At 48.2% G+C, this 20,279-nt stretch overlaps 1 protein-coding gene across 2 annotated transcripts in view; it reads left to right on the plus strand.

Moving 5' to 3' along the window:
• Nucleotides 1-20,279, plus strand: part of LOC138452991 (zinc finger protein 879-like) — a 203,911-nt gene that overhangs the window by 90,327 nt on the left and 93,305 nt on the right. For both annotated transcript variants that reach the window (XM_069605379.1, XM_069605378.1), the window contains exon 5: nucleotides 10,877-10,990. In XM_069605379.1, coding sequence (XP_069461480.1) covers nucleotides 10,877-10,990 — 114 coding nt within the window. The remainder of the gene's footprint in view (nucleotides 1-10,876; nucleotides 10,991-20,279) is intronic.

Genomic DNA, 20,279 nt, shown 5'->3' on the forward strand with positions numbered 1-20,279 from the left:
CAGGCAATTGGTGCTCTTCGCAGGTGGAAGGCCTCTGGCCTAGGCAGCTTCTCCACAGACTTTTACAAAAATATCCGGGCACAGCTCAGGGGCCTTCTTGCCTCTCTGTTTAATTTGTTTTTGGACTCCAAGGTAATGTGAGAAACCAGAAGGTGCCTCACCCACTAGTCCCCGGGGATCTGTCAACCACGTGGCTAGGACACGGCCATCGCTTTTGGATTCAGTTCCTTGGGGTGGACCAGTGCGGGAGGATCACCTGGATGAGGTGTCCCAATACAATGATCAGGCAATTACTGATCATTACACACACCCGACTTCCATCACACTTCCCCACACGGATAAAAGGCGGGGCACGAAAGCACACTGAGCAAGGCAAAGCACACGAGGAAGCAGCACGTCCAAGATGGCGGTTTAATACAAGGAGAAAGACGGCCGAGACCAGAAAGGGTTGCAAGGAGGGAAGTGCCCTTGACCTTTTCAGACCGTTACGTTTGTGAATCTTGGAAAGTGAACCTAAGACCGGGGACTAAAGCTGAAGAAACCTGCATTGTGTGTCCGAGGTACCTGGGGCTCAATAACGAAGGCGGGGAAGAGCATTTTCTGCCATGGTACTGTCCTTGGCCCCTACAACAAAGCAGAGCCAGTAAAGATAGCACAGCTAGTGAATAAGATAGATAGACTGATACAAGATCAGCCTGTGTTAGAACCAAGGTTGCAAGCGGCAAAAATGTAGTTTCTAAATCAGTAAAGACCCTTTTTGGATGGCCCACAGACACAACCTACACCTTCAGGTGACTTCAATAGCTAGGGTGCTGGGGATATTAATATCTTACTGTAGGCATTTAGAATACTGTTATAAGTTGGTAAAAGGAAAAGATTACAGAACAACAAGAGACCACAAATATTCTCTCTTTATTGAATTTTTCAACAACATTAAGCATCCCCATAACTCGCCCCTCCCTCCCCTCTCCCCCAGGTGCTGCTCCAAAGTCTCTGTTGCTCCCTGTCACCACAAAGTGTCTGGTCGGGGTTATTCCAGGTCCAGAAGTCTTAGACTTTGCGGGCGCCACCCGATCCTGAAATCGTCTCTGAGAAAGGAAAGGACTTCACCCCACTCTCCCGCTAATTTTTGTATTCTGTTGTTCATTGCGTAGGAGGCCCATTCCATCGCTACTATCTCCCAGACTTTACGCAGCCAGTCTTGAAACATAGGTATGATCGAGCTTTTCCATCTCTGGGCTATGATTGTCATTGCTGCCAGAGTGAGCATCAACCTCACTCTTTCCCTGCCCCTTGATCCCGCCGACCCTTCTGCTGGCCTAATAGTGACCATTCTGGGGGTATACCTCCCTCTGTCCCAAATACTTGTTCCATCGCCTGCTTGAAGTCTCCCCAGAACAGGACTATTTTTGGGCATCGCCACCAAATATGTTCCGCAGTGCCCTCCTGGCTGCATCCTCTCCAGCAAGTTCCCGATGATTCAGGCTAGATCCTGCGTAGCCGAGCTGGGGTATAGTGCCACCCATATAATATCTTGTACCAGGCCTCCCGGGTTTGTGAGGCTCTCGCTAGTTTGGGGATCTTCTCCATAGATTCTCCCACTCTGTCTTCTCTATTACCCTGCCCAGAATGTTTTCCCACCGTCCCATCTATGCCCATTGCGGTCTTGGGGTGGCCTCATCCAGGATCTTGTAAAGCTGCGAAATAAGGCCTTTCGAGCCATCATTGGTCATCAGGAATTTTTCAAAAGGGGTTGGTGTCCTAGTGGCCGCCTCCTTATTTATGGGGTGTAGAAGCCAGTGTCTAAGTTGTGAGTATCTCAGTCGTTCACCTTCCCCCAGTGTAAAATCCTTTTTACACTCTACAAAGGAATGATCTCCCCTCCTATAAACATGTCCCGCATCCAACGGCAGCCTCCCTCCCGCCAGTTCCGGAATGCCCCTCTTTCCAGCCCCGGGGTGAAGTTTTTGTTATTGAAGATGGGGGTGAAAGGAGACGGGAAGGTTGTAATTTCCTTCCGTTGGACCAGTCTGTCCCAGTTATCTGCTACTAGTTTAGTGATCGAGCTAAGGTACATATGGCCCGGACGGTGCTGTCTGGGTAGCTACAGAACCTCCCCAGTTCGTATCACGTGACTGCTCTGTCCATCTGAACCCAGTGTTTTCCTTCCCCCTCTCGCAGCCATTACCTGATCACCCTTAGTTGGGCTGCTTCATAGTATTGACGGAAGTTGGGAAGAGCTAGTCCCCCCCCCCTTTTCTTGGGGCCATAAATTGCATCCTACTCACCCTTGCCCTTTTTCCCTCCCATATGAACGCATTAGTTATTACCTGGAGCTCCTTGAAGAAGCTAGCTGGGACTGCTTGAGGGATAGCCTGGAAGAGGTAGAGCAGCCTCTGCAGGGTAACCATTTTAAGTGCCTCTATCCTCCCCAACCAGGAGATCCGCAAGTTCTGCCACTTACGGAGATCTTTCTTGATTCTTTGCAGGAGTGGGGGATAGTTTGCTACGTACCATCCGCGTAGAGCCGGAGTAATTTTCACCCCCAGGTATGTAATTCCCCCCGGTCGCCAGGCAAAGGGCGTTGTGCCCTTCAGCTCCTCCCTCTCTTCCCTTGCCAACGTCAGGTCCATCAATTCAGACTTGTGCATGTTGATGCATAGTCCGGATGCTTCCCCAAAGTCTTCTAATAGTAACCTGGCTTGCGTACTCGACTCTATGGGATTGGTCAGGGCGAGCAGCATGTCTGCGAAGGCCGCTACCTTGTGGTGCCTGCCTCCAAACGGTATTCCCTGTATTCCTTCCGATTCCCGTATTGCCTGCAGGCGGGGCTCCAAGTAAATTGCGTACAGCAGGGGTGATAGGGGACATCCCTGTTTTGTACCTCTTTGGAGTTGGAATGGTCTAGTTAAAGACCCATTTACCACCACCCTCGCTCGCGGTCTCTCATAGTTCGCATTGACCACCTGTAAGTAAGCACCTCCTAACCCCATCTTTTCCATGGTTTTGAAGAGGAAGGACCACTCCACCCAGTAAAACGCTTTTCAGCGTCTAGGGACAGGAGTGCTGCCGGTGTGCAAGTCTTTTCTACCTTTTCCACTAGGTGGGTCACCCTTCTGATATTGTCCGCTGTCTGCCTTTCTTTTACGAATCCCGCCTGATCCTGATGGATCAAGTCCGGGAGAAGCCCCTCGAGCCTATTCGCCAGGATCTTAGTGTAGATCTTTGCATCTACGTTAATGAGCGCTATTGGCCTATAGGAGGATCTTTCGAGGGGGTCCTTGCCCTCCTTCAGAATCAGAGAGATCTTGGCTTCTTTCATTGACGGGGTGATTTGTCCACTATCTAGGAAGGAATTGAAAAGGTAGGTCAGGTGTGCAACCAGCACTCCCGCATAGGTCTTATAGAAGGACGCAGTGTACCCATCGGGGACGGGGGCCTTACCCGCGGGCAGTTTCCGAATAACCCCCCCTCACCTCCTCCTCCGTTATCTTTTGTTGTAGGCCAATCTGGGCATCCCCCTCAATTTTACATAGGTTAACCCTTTCCAGGAATTTCTCTTGACCTTGGCCGCAGGGGTGCTGTGAGGCATATAAGGTCTCATAGAAATCGGCCATGGCCTCTTGGATATCCTCTATTCGGGTAACCCTTTCCCCCCTATCTGAATTTAGCGCCGTGATTGTGTTTCTGGAGGCAGCTCCCCGAAGGAGGCGAGCTAGCAGGGCGTCTGCCTTATTCCCTCTTGCATAGAATTTTTGCCTCACAAAAAGCATGGCCCCCTCCGCTTTTTTGGTCCTAAGGATCCCCAATTGTCCTATTGCCCTCCTGTAGTCCTTCTGGTTAATCCTACTGGGGTTCGCCGCTACCCTGCCTCTCGCTTCCTCAACTTCCGCTTCCAGCCGGGTCTCCAGGGCCTGTAGCTGTTTTTGCCTCTGTGCCTTAGCTGCTATAATTTCCCCCCTCAGCGTAGCCTTAAATGCGTCCCATCTTATATCTTCCCTCGTGTCCCCTCTCTCGTTATTATCGAATAACTCTCTCATCTTGCCCTCTATCTCCTCTCTTACCACAGGGTCCCTCAGCAGGTGTTCCGGGTATTTCCAGCCCCACAGCTCCCTCCTTCTCTTTCCCAGTTCCAGCTGCATCAACAATATTTTATGGTCTGCTATTCCCATGGGCCCCACCTCTATCTCTTTGACCTTACCCACCAGGTTGGCTGAGATCCAGATGTAATCAATTCTGGATTGGGTCCCATGGACTTCAGAAAGGAATGTGTAGCCCTCCTCGTCCCCCCCTCAATTCCCTCCAGACGTCCCTCAGGGCTATGCTCTCCACTTTGTCCCGGAGGTCCGCTGAGGCTACCGCCCCTCCCCCACGGCTTTTGGTCCCTCCTGACCTGTCTTTAATCTTGTTCCAGGCTATATTCAGGTCCCCCATTATGATTATCTGGCCTCTTGCCCAGTCACCTATTTTCCCCATGAGATCGCAGAGGAAGGGGTCTTGCCCTGTGTTGGGTGCGTAAATCACCCCTATTGTGTACGCTTCTTCCGCAATTGTGCCTTTTACCACAACAAACCTACCCTCCTTGTCCCTTAGGGTGTCTTCCAAGCGGAAGTTCACCGTGCCCCTGATGGCCAGCGCCACCCCCCGATTTCGTGGGACCAGATGCCTGAAACACCTGATCAAACCCTCTCAACCTTAAGCGACTCTGGTCCTTGCGAAGCAGATGTGTCTCTTGTAATCCCAGAAAATCTGGTTTTCCCCGCTTCGTAAATTGTTCCAGCTTTTTCCTTTTCAGCGGGGTATTTAGGCCCCTAACGTTATGTGTTACCCACTTGAATTGTGGTTAGACATGTGTCCCGCCATTCAAGACCCTCCGACAGTTCCCCACTCCCACTCATTTGCCCCATGCTTGTTACCTGGGTTTGTGGGCCACTTCTGGCTCGTCCCTCGTGCAGCACCTGAGGATCCCTCCCCCCCTTCTCCCCCTTTCCCCCACTCCCCCAAACCCTAAAGACCTTAAAACTTGGTCCTCCCGCGTCCCTCCCCCCCCAGGCTTCCTCGCCCCTGAAGATCCCATGATGTTTGCTCTTGGCACCCTCTCCCCTCCTTGTACACAATACTGCCTTTGTGTCCACCACCCCCTGAAATTATTCAAGTACCCGATTAGTTCTCCTCTGGTCCAGCTCACTCCCCGGCCGCTGTCTCCGCATCAGTTCCCTTCCTGGGGGGCCTCCGCCGCACGGGCCTCCTCCGTTTCACCTCCCCGACCAGCGACCATTCCCATGGCCTGGCTCGGGCACCACTCCTCGCTTCCATGGAGCCGCTTGGGCCCGTCACCCTCGATTCCTCAGCCAGTTCTTGGTCCAGTTCAAGTTGAAGTAGGTCCGCGCCTTCCTGCATCGTGATTATCCGCTTCTGAGAACCAGCCCAATTGAATACAAGTCCAAACAGGAAGATCCACTTGTATCTAATCCCCTTTTCTTTAAGCTTCAGGGTGAGGGGGCTCCATTGTTGCCTCTTGAGCAAGGTGTAGCTGGCGTGATCCTGGTACAGCTCAATACGATGATCGTTAAAAAATAACGGCTCTTTTTGTCTAGCGGCCTTGAGTACTGCCTCTTTTTGAGCGTATCGTGTAAACGCCGCTAACACGTATCGCGGCCTAGACTTCGGGTTCCTATTGAGGGATCCCACTCTGTGGACCCTGTCCAGTTCGATCCGATCAGGGGAGGACTCGCCCAATAGTTCAGCGAAAATTGCTTGAACCGTTTCCTTCAGGTCCCTATCTTGCACCGTCTCCGGGAGGAGTTTCAACCTGATATTGATCCGTCGAGAACTGTTTTCCATGTCTTCCATTCATATTTCCAGGTTCCGCGTCGCCATGTCGAGCCTCTCGATAGTTTCACTGTTCTCCGTGGTCTCACTGCCGATCTCCTGCAGACCTTTTTCGACTATGTCTGTTCTCTCCCCCAGTTGACCCACTTCCTGCTTGATTTCGGTCAGTTCTTATTAGTTGGAATTGTTCTTGAAAGGTTTTCCCCAGAGATGCTTGGAGTGAGAGCAGCTCACCGTGTAGGTCTTGGCGCGAGATCTGGGTAGACGCCTCCAGGGTCTCGCTGTGCTCCAGCTCCGTACTCCCCCCCGCCCCCCTCCCGTGTGGCCCTGTGGTCCTCGGTTGCATCCTTGCTTGCCCAGAGGGCCATGAAGGGGCCTGAGGCATCCGGCTGCAAGTGGCCGCCCTTATTGGCCTTGCCCTTGTTTTTAGCCGCCATATTTGTAGCTCGGAGGACAACCCCCCCTTGTGTCGGCGGCCATCTTGGAATCCGAGACCACAAATATTCTTAAGCAGGCAAATACTTTTGGATCCCCCAAGAAGAGGCATTCAGTACAACAGGCTAAGCCAAAGTCAATAGGCAAAAGTCTTAAATAGGATGAAGCACTTCTGGGAGGTAAGCAGAAAAAGTCTTTGCACAATGTTTTAGAAGTCTTTGAAAAAAAGAACAATCAAATATAGGTCCACAAGCTGATTAGACTTGTGAGAAGTACTAGATGCAAGCCACTCTACAGTGAGAGGTAAGTTCTCTCAGACTTTACACTGCGGTTCCTGGCTGTTGAGATGGACTTTTCTTGCTTCTAGGGTCGCGCACTCTGTTGAGGGGGCTCGGTCTCGGTCAGTCCTGCTTCCTGGGAGTCCGGAGGATCTTCCTGGAGCTCTAGGGCAGCTTAAAAGCAAAGCACACAATCTGGTGTTCCTCTCCCTGGCTATACGGTTTCCAGCAGCAACTCTGGAAATTCAACTAGCTCCGAGATCTATGTCCAGGTGGCTTACTTTGGAGTTGATTGATCCCACCGACTCAAGGGGAAAAGTCGTCCTTGCAGGGGCTTCTCTGTCGATACGAATTTGGAGTTTCAGCACAGCAGCAGGGCTTCACTGGGCAAAACAAAGGTCTAGGAGTTGTAGCAGGTGTCCTCTTCAAGTTCTTCTTCGGTTCCTTCGTCCAGTGGTCGACTCTGCCTTCCAAGCCAAAAGCTTCCCCTTTTATACAGCTCTCTCTCATTCATTCCAGCCTAGTCAGCTGGCCAATCACCACAGAGTGCATTTGGGTCTCCTAGGAGACTAAGCTCAGGGAGTTTCGGGCACCTCCCTTACTTCCTGCCTACCCCAGACACCCTGGAGCCAGAGGCGGGCTTCACTCGTGAATCCTGCCAAAGGCAAAGCAAACAATGGGACCAAACCTGGTTTGGCGCGCAGAGTAAATTTCAAGAAGAACCTTTCCACAAAGAAATGGCCAAAAAAGACGACCAGGGGCTTTTTGACAATAATGGCACCCTTGGGTGCTTTACTGCAGCTGCAAATGCAGCCCCCGGTAAAGGCACACCACAGTAGTTAAAACTAAACCACTTCCACCAGCCATTCAGTGAGAAAAGGGTAACATAAACAATGTTACATGAGAAGCTAGACATGAGAAGTAATCCCTCCAGCATCCTATTGTAAGATAGTGTGTGCTGGGTCTAGAAAGTTTCAAATGTAAGTAAAGTCAATTTCACTTTACTGCTCTTGGAAACAGTAGTTTATCCCAGAGAAGGTATTTAAACCTTTGGGAAATCTGAAAGACTTCCCTGTGCCACTGCACTGAAGGTGCTGTGTGGCACAATGCAAAAGATGATACCTATGGAGTTTGTCAGACTCCACAACCAAAAGAAACACAGAGGTAAAAAATCAAATTAAAATACATGAGAGAGTGGGACAGAGAGTCTCGCTCTCTCCAGGTTAAAAAAATAAAGTCCTCAAAATCCAGCAAAGTTTAGGGGGTCTCTAAGGTGGGGGGAATTAGCACATTTCTGAGAATTCTCCCTAACAAACCGTAGGTCACCCGAGAGAGAATATTCTCTGAGCCCGGAAGATGGGGATCCACAGTAGCAATCCTGATATAAAAGGGATCCAGGGTGAATCACATGAATTAAGTACTTATAAGAGGAAAGGAACTTTGTGTTTTGTTTTGGTACATCAGGCTGGCTGAATCAAGAGACTTTGATAAATAAAGAGAGTTGGGCCCAGAAGGCCCTGATGCTGGTAATCAAACTGTATCCTCGTGCTGAAGAAGCTAGGGTGTGTGCTTTGCTCGAGTGAACAGCCTTGCTGAAAACATTGGTAAGGGAGGCCAATGGCCTGAACATCCTGACATACTATTTTGTGAACACTTCTTTCTTTTTCATGAACACTATCCCACACTATTTGTATTTAGTGGTAAGGATTGCCAATATTTTCTTTTAGTATAGGCCCTTTTATTTTGACAAGACTCCACTATTTGATGGTCGTAGCTTGCTCACATCTGTGAATTTAGGATTAGATCGACTTTTATCACACCCTTGTTGAAGTTCAATGGACACCATGAACGGTGTCACTTGTCTGTCTTACTGTTGATACGATGCCTTCCTTGCAGTAGTCACACAAACAATGGGTGAATATTACCTCTCTTGCCTCTCCTTAAGGATGCCGCTCTTCGCAGGTCGTATCGCCCGATATCTCATCTCAATTTAGAGGCAAAGATCTATGCAAAGGTATTAGTCCCAATTCTGATGGGCTCCCTCCATGTCCTCATCCACCCTGATCAGACGGAATTTATAGAGGGCCGCAGCACACATGATAACATCCGTTGAGCCATCAATGTCATTGAGCTGGGGTGAACGTGCAGGATTCCTCCGACTTTGCTGGCACTCGGTGCCGACAAGTCCTTTGACAACATGTTGGAAGAGGGTAGGTCTGGAACCTTTGGACTAGCTGTATCACAAGGTGTCTCCTTTAAAGTTTGAAGAGTGTAAAGCCACAATTTGCCTTCCTGAGGGGGAGCGTTTAAGGTATTGCCAACTCCATCACTGGATCACTAACTCGATGGCTCGCGAGGCAGGCACAAGGCCCCCTTTGGCTCTCGAGCTAACCTTACAAGACGGCTGGATATCTAAGAGAATTACTAAGATATATAGGTTGCTGGACAAGTCAGATTCCTCCTAGTTATGCCTATAAGACTCAATGGAAGCAAGACCTGGGCTGCTCTATTTTTGAGGAGACTTGTGGGCATATTTGGCAGAGGGCGGCGACTTCGTCTCAGTGCATCACAAACAATTCTGTCGGTGGTACTTGTACCCTATTCGTCTCCATAAATTGAATGCAACACCCTCTTCCCAGTGCTGGAGGGGGTATGACCAGGAGAGTGATTTATATTTGCATATGTGGCAGACTTGTAGAATGGTCCACACCTTTTGGCGCGAGGTATTCATGAGATTCACTCAGGGACCACCACAGGAGTATCTGAAACCGCTGGGCCTTATGGATTTGTGCCGTGGTTCCGGTGGAGGAATCCCATGGGCCAAGACCAGTTCACAGTTTCAGACTCTGTTCTGGATTCTGGACACTTGGGACACACTGACTACTGGATCACAACCCCTGCAATGATGTCCGAGACTGCCCAGGATGCTATGCAGGCAGCGAACAGCAATGGCCACTTCAAGAAAATAGCGGAAGGTGATGCTTGCAGCCAAAACGCAGCATGAAACTGGTGGTAAACTCTTCTTGTTCCATAAGAGTATGATCTTCAGAGTCCCAAGGCTCAACTCAGGATGGCTACCGGTGCAGCAAAGGATCTCAGGAAGATGTCTGGCTAGTCCACATGATGGTTCAGAGACTGTCCCGAAGGCTTCCAGTGGCTGGACCTCCAAGCAGAGGTCGGGACTGGTTGTTCCTACTCGTCCAAGAGCGATGAAGGTATTCTGGAGATCTACAGAGAGGCAGGGCTTAGCCGAGCAATTGTAGAAACGCCTGCTGGTGATTTTCCAATCACAAGGTCTGCAGTAGACTGCTCTCCTTCGTAGGGGTTGTGGCTTCAATGTTTATCTGTTTAATGGTTGCAGGAGACCCCCTTTTGTCCAGGATCCAGGCGGGAGTTGTCCTTAGCCCACCAATGGCAAGGATCTGCACCACTCAAACTGGCAGGGGCCATCCAAACCTGGACAGTTTGCCACTGCATATGCCCAGGAAAAATGCACAAATGCATAAGTGTACATGACTATAAAATTAAACAATATATAAGTATCCACTGCCACCAGCCCATTCCGGACACATCATACAAGCAACCAGAAAGTTACTAAAAGCAATATTATGGGGGCACAAAGTGTGTATACCACACTTAACATAAGGTGATCTCTTCATGTAAAAATAAACAGAGACCTTTAGCAAAGAGACCTTAACTATGGAGAATGGAGCTCTCCTGCACTGATAGGCAGAGGGACTGATCAGTGCCTTCAGAACAGAGGAGCTTACCAGGGTAAGTGGAGCAACATGGCTTGACTTGCATCCAAAAGCGAGGAAAGGCTCAATACAATAGCACAAAGTAGGGTGTCCCTGATGTCTATGGAGGGAAAGCAGCAAAAAGAAAAACCTTTCCTAAAAGTCCCTAACCCACAATGTCCCTGATGCTGCAGTATTGAATGGTAACCCCTACTTTCTTTACCTTGCTTAGCTGATGAGGATAACCGAAAGACCCTGGCCTTGTTTTACTAACTTCCTTTGGTTTTCTTTCTCTTGCTCTCTTTCATAAACATTTCTCCCTCCCCTCTCTCCCTCGCTCTATCCTCATCCTCTCTACACTTTTCTCTGTCGCCTCCCCAGACCCTTTCCTCGCCTCTCTCCTTCTTTGTCCTGATGTTGCCACACTCTCTCCTCCTGTTTCCTCCCTCTACTCTTCTTCATCACCACTACTAATACTTTTACTCTCCCACAATTTACACCATTATTCACCCTCTCGACCCTCCACCACCTCTCTCCCTCACCCCCCCATTCCTAAAACAATTCTAAACTATGAATTTGTTTGTTTTCTTCTAGGCTACCCAGTCCTCAATCCTGACATTTTTCTAAGGATTAAACAGGAGGTTGAGGAAGATGCCTGTTACAAAGAGTCCCCAGAAGCAAGACACCTATTTAGTGATCTAAACACAAGTGAGTTTGAAATCATGTTTTCTTGTGTAGTAGTGCTGGAAAATACTATATTTACTGAATAGATCTTTCATAAGATTTCTGGTGCTTTCCAACTATTTGTCGTCTTCTTGGAGATGAATGTGGAATCATTTATGTGATGTAAGAACAGCCTACAGTGGTCATACGAAATGAAGCCAGTCAGAATGCTCAGTGAGTTAAAAGCTTGCTGCCGATATTGTTTGACCTGTCATTCTTATTGGGTTGATACATTGTTTCTCCTTGAGTTTTGTAATATTAAATCCTAGTATGAACGCTGAGATGGCATGTTCTGTAGGAAAAATACACTTTTGTTACCAGTAGTTGTAATGCGCGGAACCAGATCATGATGATCTAGAATATCTGCAGAACTTGTTGTTTGATGTCACCCATATCTATGTTCTGTTCAACCACAGAGCACACCGCTGTGCGTTTTTCAATGCAGCGGAAATGTAAATGTGTTTTCCCTTTAACCCGAACAGGATTGAGAATGCCCAGTCTTCAGCTGTTTTCTTTTCCCACCTTCCAGTCTATGGGAGCATTTAGTTGTCCTTCCAGGAGATGGTCAATTTTGAAATCTCTGCATAATGGAGAGAGACTTTTTATCGGCATCTGTTTAAGAAAGATGACAGCCTCTGACATGCCCAACAAATGCCATGATTGCCTGCCAATTGCCTACTGACAAAATAGCTGAAAGACTTAAAGTTCTTCTTGAAGTAGATGCAGGGATCAGAATAAAGATTTGATGAGTAAGAGCAAAAGGCAGCTGCTGGGCATGAGGCGTCTCCCACTATGCAAGGGCTATCCCTGGAGAGAGAGGAACCAGTACATAGTTTGTCATTAGTTTGACTTTTGCATATGAGTCACATCCTTCGTGTACATTATATATTCCCTATTGTGCCTTAAATGTGGTGTACATGTGACGTAATATGCCTTTATGCACTGTAAGGGTGCAGAAGTAAGGCTTGGACACAAGCGTGACATAGTTTTGGTTATTAACATTTATTAAACAGTAACTGCACATGATAAAATCACACTCTTGACTGCCGGCAACTCTGCACTGCATAGACCTGCACTGATTTAATGTAGTGACTTAATGCTCTGTCATCCTGTGTGAATACGTTGATCTCAACTGTACTGGATAAACGACACTTAGAGTGCCTGAAATCTGGCCAACTCTTAACTGCTTATCCATGCATATTAGCCAAAACGCCATATTCCGCAAACTTAGCTGTTCACCTTCTGCCTTATTGCCCCATATTGAATTTAGCGGCTTGCTCATGTATTCTAGCCAAATTGTGGAATTTCGAACCTAGCTGCTCACCCTTTGTATCCTAGCATTACTGCCTTATATTGAACTTAGCGGCTTGCTCATGTATTTTAGCCAATTGTGGAATTTCACACCTAGCTGCTCACCCCTTGTATCCTAGCATTACTGCCTTATATTGAACTTAGTGGCTTGCTCATGTATTTTAGCCAATTGTGGAATTTCAAACCTAGCTGCTCACCCTTTGTATCCTAGCATTACTGCCTTATATTGAACTTAGCGGCTTGCTAATGTATTTTAGCCAATTGTGGAATTTCAAACCTAGCTGCTCACCCTTTGTATCCTAGCATTACTGCCTTATATTGAATTTAGCGACTTACTCATGTATTTTAGCCAATTGTGGAATTTCAAACCTAGCTGCTCACCCTTGTATTCTAGCATTACTGCCTTATATTGAACTTAGCGGCTTGCTCATGTATTTCAGCCAAATCGCGGAATTTTGAACATAGCTACTTTACCTTTGCTTCTGGGTTAACTGCCACACTTCAAAGTTAGTTGTTTTCCCAGGTACTGCGCCCAATCCGCCTGGCCTCATTTACGCATTAACTCGATGTATACTGACCTCACCATCTAGCATGTGTCTATTCATCACTAATGTGGTTGTCTACCTCCTGATTAGCCTCAATCTTGCTTTACCAACCAAGATGGCTCCATACTTACCCAACTTGCCAGCCTCTTCCAGGCCTATTACCCAAGTACCATACCTATACCAAAACGACCCTCAGCCACTGTTTCTACCCAATCACCCACGCACCACTCTAGAAAGGAACCTAGGACTCAGAGCCAGACTAGCAAAAATCCATGAGCCGCTCGCCCGCTCATTGCCCTTCACACAAAATTCTAGAACGTCATCTCTCCGACTCAATCCCCCCACACAAATTTAGTGACCCACTACAAAACCTTCACTCTTCACCTATCCATAACTCCTCCACCTAGAGCACTCCTGAACCTACACAGGACAAGCGCCATTCTACCATTTCAAAATATTCAGTCACTACTCCGAAAAACCCAGCCTGCCCTAAAATTAAGGGAGCCTTAATCAATGCAAGATCGCTAGTAGCTCATGCAATAGAAATTGCAGACTTAATCCTTACTGAAGACCTTGACTTCCTGGCCATCACTGAGACCTGGTTACACCCAGCAGCAGGTCCTATGCTCATGCTGGCAGTCCCAGACAATTACTCTATCCTAAGACAGGACCGCCCCAATTCCAGAGGAGGTGGTGTCACCATCATCCATAAGTGCAGTCTCGCCATGAGACTAGCTACCTTTACTGATGTCCCCTCGTGTGAAACACTAGCAGTTAAACTACCACTCACTAACACCCAAACCCTCAACATCTACCTTATCTACCGCCCACCAGGCCCTATTGGCACCTTTGAGGAAGATCTTAACGCTATACTATCGAATAACCTCAAAAGCTCCACCCAAGTTCTCACATTAGGGGACTTCAACCTGGGCTACAACAACCCGAATGACCATCTCGCCAGCGCCACAGCTAACACGCTTACTGAACTAGGCTTCGTGCAAAGATGCCTGACACCTACGCACGTAAAAGGCAGAACCCTCGACTGGGTGGCTGACTACAACTGTCTAGTGAATCTCATAAATACTTCACCCTTAGCCTGGACAGACCACCACCTGGTATCATTCATGCTATCCACTGACAGACCTCCACCCACACCCATCACCAAGGCCCCACCCACTCTCACCAGAAACAAGAAGAACATGACAGTAGAAAGACTTATCCCTAACTTACTTCCCTCATTTAACACACTTCCTGACAACCTGGATCTCGAGTCCCTGGTTGAAGAATATAACAAGATCATGGCCACCTCACTGGACCGCATGCCCCCCCCCCCTTAAACTTAGATCAAGCAAACCAAAAACGCACCTCAACAAATGGTTCACACCGTTCCTTAAAAATCTTAGGCAGCAAAAAAGAAACTGCGAGGCCATTTGGAAAAAATCCCCGTCAATCTCTAACGAAACCAAATTCTCCAAACTATGTTATGTTATGTTACCTGAATTTGTAGAGCGCACGGTCGCCCAGGGGCATCATGGCGCTGATGAGGAAGCTATCAAACAGAGAGAACAGTAATAGTCGGGGGGCTAGAATAAAGTAGTTTTCAGGGCTTTCCTGAAAGCCAGATGGTTGGAGATAGACTTGAGTGGCAGTGGAAGGGTGTTCCACAGCCTTGCCGCAGCAATGGAAAAGGCTCTGCCACCGAGTCTTTCCCGGTTATACTTAGGAACCACCAAAAGGTTGGTGTTCAGGGAGCGAAGATTGCGTTCCGGGATATAACGGACAAATTTGGTTTGAAGAAACTCAGCGCCTAGGCCCTGGATTGCCCGGTGGACAATGCACAGTGACTTGAACTTAACTCGCTGGGCCACCGGGAGCCAGTGGAGTTGGCGAAGCACTGGCGAGATATGAGCTCCATAGGGGGAACCTGTGGCCAGTCTGGCTGCCAGGTTCTGTGTGCGTTGGAGACGTTGGAGAAGGCCCATTGGCTGGGCGAGGTATAAGGAATTGCAATAGTCCAACCGTGAGAGGACTAATGCAGCTACCACAGGGGGGCGCATAGCCTCTGGGATCATAGGGAGGACCCTCTTAAGTACCCTAATCTGGTGATGGGCAGATTGGCAGACCGTAGAGACCTGGTTTGTCATGGACAAGGAAGTGGAAAGAATGACTCCTAGGTTCTTTACTTTGTCCACTGGACAGGGCAGGGGGCCCAGTGAGGTAGGCCAAAAAGCAGGGGTCCATAGTGACGGGCAGGGGGGACAACCCACCAACATCACCTCAGTTTTGTCGCCATTAAGCTTGAGCCAGTTTTGGTCCATCCAAGCGCCGACTGATGTCAAACAGTCATGAAGAGAAGCTGAGGCCTTGGTATGATCCTGATCTAAACGGATCAGGATTTGAGTGTCATCCGCGTAGGAATAACAGTTAAGTCCATACGAACGAATAAGGCAGACCAGCGCCCATATGTAAATATTGAATAGAATAGGGGAAAGAGAGGATCCCTGGGGAACACCGCAGGTGAGGGCACAAGGGACAGAAAGGAAAGGGGGCATAGCAAGGGTCTGAGTGCGGTCTGCAAGAAAGGAGGTAAACCAAGCCAGGACTGATCCAGAGATCCCGATTTGTGCTAGACGTGAGAGGAGAATAGGATGGTCCACTGTATCAAATGCGGCAGACAAATCCAGCAGAATCAAAGCTCCGACTCCACCTGCGTCCGCAAGTCTAGACATGTCATCTTGCACTGAGACAAGCACACTCTCCGTTCCCCTACCAGGTCTGAAACCTGCCTGGGCAGGATTAAAGATCTTAGAGGATTCCAGAAAGGAGGAGAGAAGGAGCGTGACCAGAGATTCCAAGAGCTTAGACAAGAACGGGAGCAGGGATATGGGGCGAAAATTAGAGGGGATAGTAGGATCAAGGGACGGCTTCTTAAGCAGGGGAATAACCCTAGCCGATTTGAGTTCCGGCGGGACCAGACCAGACTGGCATGAGTTATTTATAGCCATTGTGACGTCAGACAGGATGTCTGGGGCAATAGTCTTCATCATACTTGCCGGAATGGCGTCCTCTGGAGAGGAGGACTTAATTTTAAGAATCGCTGCTAAAACCTCTGCCTCAGTAAATAGAGGAAAGGTGGACCAGCTGGCCGGGGGGTCAGTGGAGGTGAGTGGCACAAAGCTAGTAGTGCCGGAAGGTTGCGTGGCGAGAGATGTGGCGATGTTAGATCGTATCACAACGATTTTCGTAATAAAAAACTATGCCAGGTCATTGCATAGCTTTTGCGATGGTTTGACCATCGAGGTGAGGGGTTCAGAGGAGGAAAGTGATTGAACAATAGAAAATAGTGTTTTGGGTTTACACAGAGCACTTTCAATTTGTTGAGCGAAAAAAGTAGCTTTAGCCAGCTTAACATTGGCTAGGTAGGTGGAAAGACTGAGCTTGTACAGGTCTTTAAGCAAAGGGTTGTAGCTAGCCCGCCATTTGCGTTCGGCTTGTCTGAGTAGCAGGCGGGCGCTTTTTAGCTGATCAGTAAACCAGGGCTGAGAGAGTAATCTCCGACTCTGGGTAAGTTTAGGTGGAGCGAAAACATTAGCGGCGGAAAGCAGCGATGTTGAGAGCGTGGATAGAGATACCGGTCCCAAGGAGGTGCACTTGGAAACGATACAGGCACCGAGTGCCTTGGGGTCAACTGATCGCCAAGAACGGAGTAACGTCTTGGGGGGGCGAGCTTTACAGACAGGGGTGGCTAGAATAAACGGGCATGAAATCAGATGGTGATCAGACCAAGTCACTGGCTCAATAAGGCCAGGGCCAAGTAAAGCATCATTTGCAAATACCATGTCTAGAGTATTTCCATGCAGATGGGTGGGTGCTTGGATCAATGGGCAGAAATGAAGATCGGAGAGGCTATCTAAAAGCAAGTTTAGTTCATCTGATCTTGGAGGGTTAAAATGCAAATTAAAATCACCTAATACCACAAGATTGGTATACTGCAGGTTTAGGGCGGCAATAAGGTCAGCTAAGTCCTTCCCAAAAGTTCCCATAGGGCCTGGGGGGCGGTAAATAAGCAGGAGGTGGGTGGCACATGATGTCGATAGCTCGCATCGGCAGAGGAGGGCTTCCATATTAAGTGTATGCGAGCAAGGTATCTGGCTCACCGTGTACTTGTCTCTGAAAATAACTGCAATGCCTCCACCGCGCTTGGGGGGGGGCGATCATAGTGAGTGATGCGGTAGTTGGGGGGGAGAGCTTGCACTACTATAGGTGCCGAGCTCGGTGTCAGCCAAGTTTCAGTTAGGCATAAAAGAGCTGGTTGCCTATTAATTAACAGGTCCCAGATTTCACCCGAGTGAGCAGGAAGGGACCTTGTGTTAAGCAGGCACAGAGTAGGGTTATCCAGCGTGGGCTCGCTGCTAGGAGTGCTTCTGGTGGGAGAGGGGGTGGGTGGGGTTGTGTTATGGTTCCAGCCAATTGGCCATCTGGTGCTGGGGTGGGCTAAGGAAATTAATAAATTTCTATCTAGGTAGCCCTTCCAGCACGCCCCTGCACGGACGGGCACAGACGGGCTTGCCTTGAGCGCGCCTTCGGCCGATCCAGCACATAAGTGCCTGGAGCGGTATGAAAGCGAGGCGGGAGGCGGAGGCTGAGCCCAGGACACAGAAAGAGGACTGGTGGGTCGTCTGAGCCCAGAGGATCCCCTCAGCACTGCCGGAGGAATAAGCAGTCGCTCAGAACCTTCAGACATTCAATACCTTCATACATCCAAACATGTCAAAACATACTGCTGCACAGTTGTTATGCCAGGAAAACAATAATAAAATCAAAGCACAATACTTTAAACAGATGGTTAAAAACCGATTTTGGGAACTGTCCTCGAGTGGAGCAACTAGCTGCACTCTACAAAAAAGAAATTTACCTGGCCATCTCAAGCTAAATCCAACACGAAATAACTATTTTCCATCCTTAAAGAAATAGAAACCCCTATAGCACCCCTTGACACGTGCATCAAAGACAAAAACTGGTGCTCAGAAATACAAAGTACCCTAGCGAATAAGATCGGGACTCTTCAAAGTAAAATCGCCAGCAAAAGAGCTACCCTAAATGACACCCTCAACTCAAAAATTCCGGATAAGCCCATGCCCACAGACTCCACCCGCTTCCAATTCTCTAAAGTCAACATACTGGAAGTCGAAAAAATGATCTTGTCCTTGAAACCGTCTAACTGCCAGGGCGATGCTGCCCATGATCTCTCCCCTTTGATCACTAAATTAATAAACGCCTCCTTCGCCACTGGATCCATCCCCTCCAACATAAAACAATCCTGGGTACTCCCACTACTGAAAAAACCTACACTTGACCCAGCCATACCCACAAACTACCGTCCTATAACAACTGTTCCCTTCTTACTAAAGATTTTGGACAAGATTGCCTACGCACAAATACAGAAGCACTTGGAAGAAAACAGGGCGATGCTGCCCGTGATCTCTCCCCTTTCATCACTAAATTAATAAACGCCTCCTTCGCCACTGGATCCATCCCCTCCAACATAAAACAATCCTGGGTACTCCCACTACTGAAAAAACCTACACTTCACCCAGCCATACCCACAAACTACCGTCCTATAACAACTGTTCCCTTCTTACTAAAGATTATGGACAAGATTGCCTGCGTACAAATACAGAAGCACTTGGAAGAACACAACCTCCTAGCATCCAGACAATCTGGATTCCGTCCCCAACATGGGACCGAAACCGTCCTCATTGACCTGAAAGCACAGATCGATCGACAATGGACAAGCGGCTCTAATCCTCCTCCTCCTCGATCTATCTGCAGCTTTTGATTTGGTCGATCACTCTATCCTGTGCTCACACCTCAGCTCACTTTTCCACTGAAGCCATCACCTGGATTACATCCTTCCTCAATGGTAGGACCATGAGGGTCTTTTCTCCCACAGCGGCAACTGACCCTATACCCATCACCTGCGGTGTTCCTCAGGGCTCTTGTGTCTCCCCTACACTATACAACATATTTACCAAGCCCCATTTCGATGATTTGGATCATTTTGGTATCACCTACACTAACTATGCAGATGGTACCCAGATTCTCCTTCCGCTTTCAGGAGATAATGGAAAGGATTTGGCCTTGCTAAATAGGGTGTACATCATCATCCAGGCATGGATGGCCACTCATGGACTATGCCTGAATGATGATAAAACTGAGCTCATCATTTTAGGCACCACATTCAGCATTAAGAAACTTGGACCTGCCTATAATTCCTTCATGATTGATGGGAACAACATCAAAGTCGGACAGGAGGTCAAAACTCTAGGGTTCTACCTAGACTCTTCTCTTTCCCTCAAAAGACAAGTGAGTTCTCTTGCATTCGCCACAGCTTATAGGTGTAAATTAATCCGCGCAGCCAAACCTTTCCTATCTAACTCCAGCTGCCTGACACTTGCCAGAGCCCTCATACAGTCTTGCCTCGACTATTGCAATGCCATGTATTTGGGGTCATCAAAGGCCACCACCAGTAAACTGCAAACCCTCCAGAACAACTCTCTCAGAGCAGCACTGGGCATCTCCAGAAGAGAGCACATCACAGGATTCAGCCAACAGAACAACTGGCTCTCCACTAGAGATAAAATTCTCTTAAAAACGGCATCTCTCACCCACAAGTCCCTATCTACTGCCCCTATCTACCTGATCAATAGATTCCACAGACAATCCACCTTAAGACCTGTCAGAACTATCTATAAAGATTGTGTATCTGTTCCCCACTACAAACCGGCCACAACAGGGGGTAACAGCTTCCCAGTAAGAGCTGCCAAGATTTGGAACTCGCTGCCCCCAAGCTGACCTACCCTATCAGAACTTCCGATCCAAGGTTGTCTCCTGGCTGAAATTAGGGTCCCACTAGGATATGCAATGCACAGCGCTACATGCACACACTGTAACCACCTGTGCCCTTGCTCACTTGTACATTACGGTCTTTTAATATGACTGCTGACTTGATTTGATTTGTATATAACTTTATATACCTACCTTTTGTATCATGTATATTCTCTGTGTATTTTAACCAAGCTTTGAAATTTCTTAAATGCTGAGCCCTGATACCCCCGGGTTCACTAGCGCATTATAAATAATAAAACAAACAAACAAACAAACATAAAAGGGTTGGAAAAACGACTTCTCTGTCCCTAAAGCTAAGATGGGATTCCCTGCCTCAAAGAAATCTATGGAAAATGTCAGGATGTCAAATAGTCCATGACTGTGGTGTCACAAAACCCTAATTAGGGCCACACCACTTTTAACTAAATCTAAATATAATGTGCAAGGATGCTATATTCTCAACTAGAGTATTGATGAAAGTTCTTTGCCAATGAAAAGTTCCCAATGACTCAGGTTGTCAATAAACAAAG

The sequence above is a fragment of the Ambystoma mexicanum genome, chromosome 4p, assembly GCF_040938575.1.
Source record: "Ambystoma mexicanum isolate Mex_15411 chromosome 4p, UKY_AmexF1_1, whole genome shotgun sequence".
Classification (NCBI taxonomy): Eukaryota; Metazoa; Chordata; class Amphibia; order Caudata; family Ambystomatidae; genus Ambystoma; species Ambystoma mexicanum.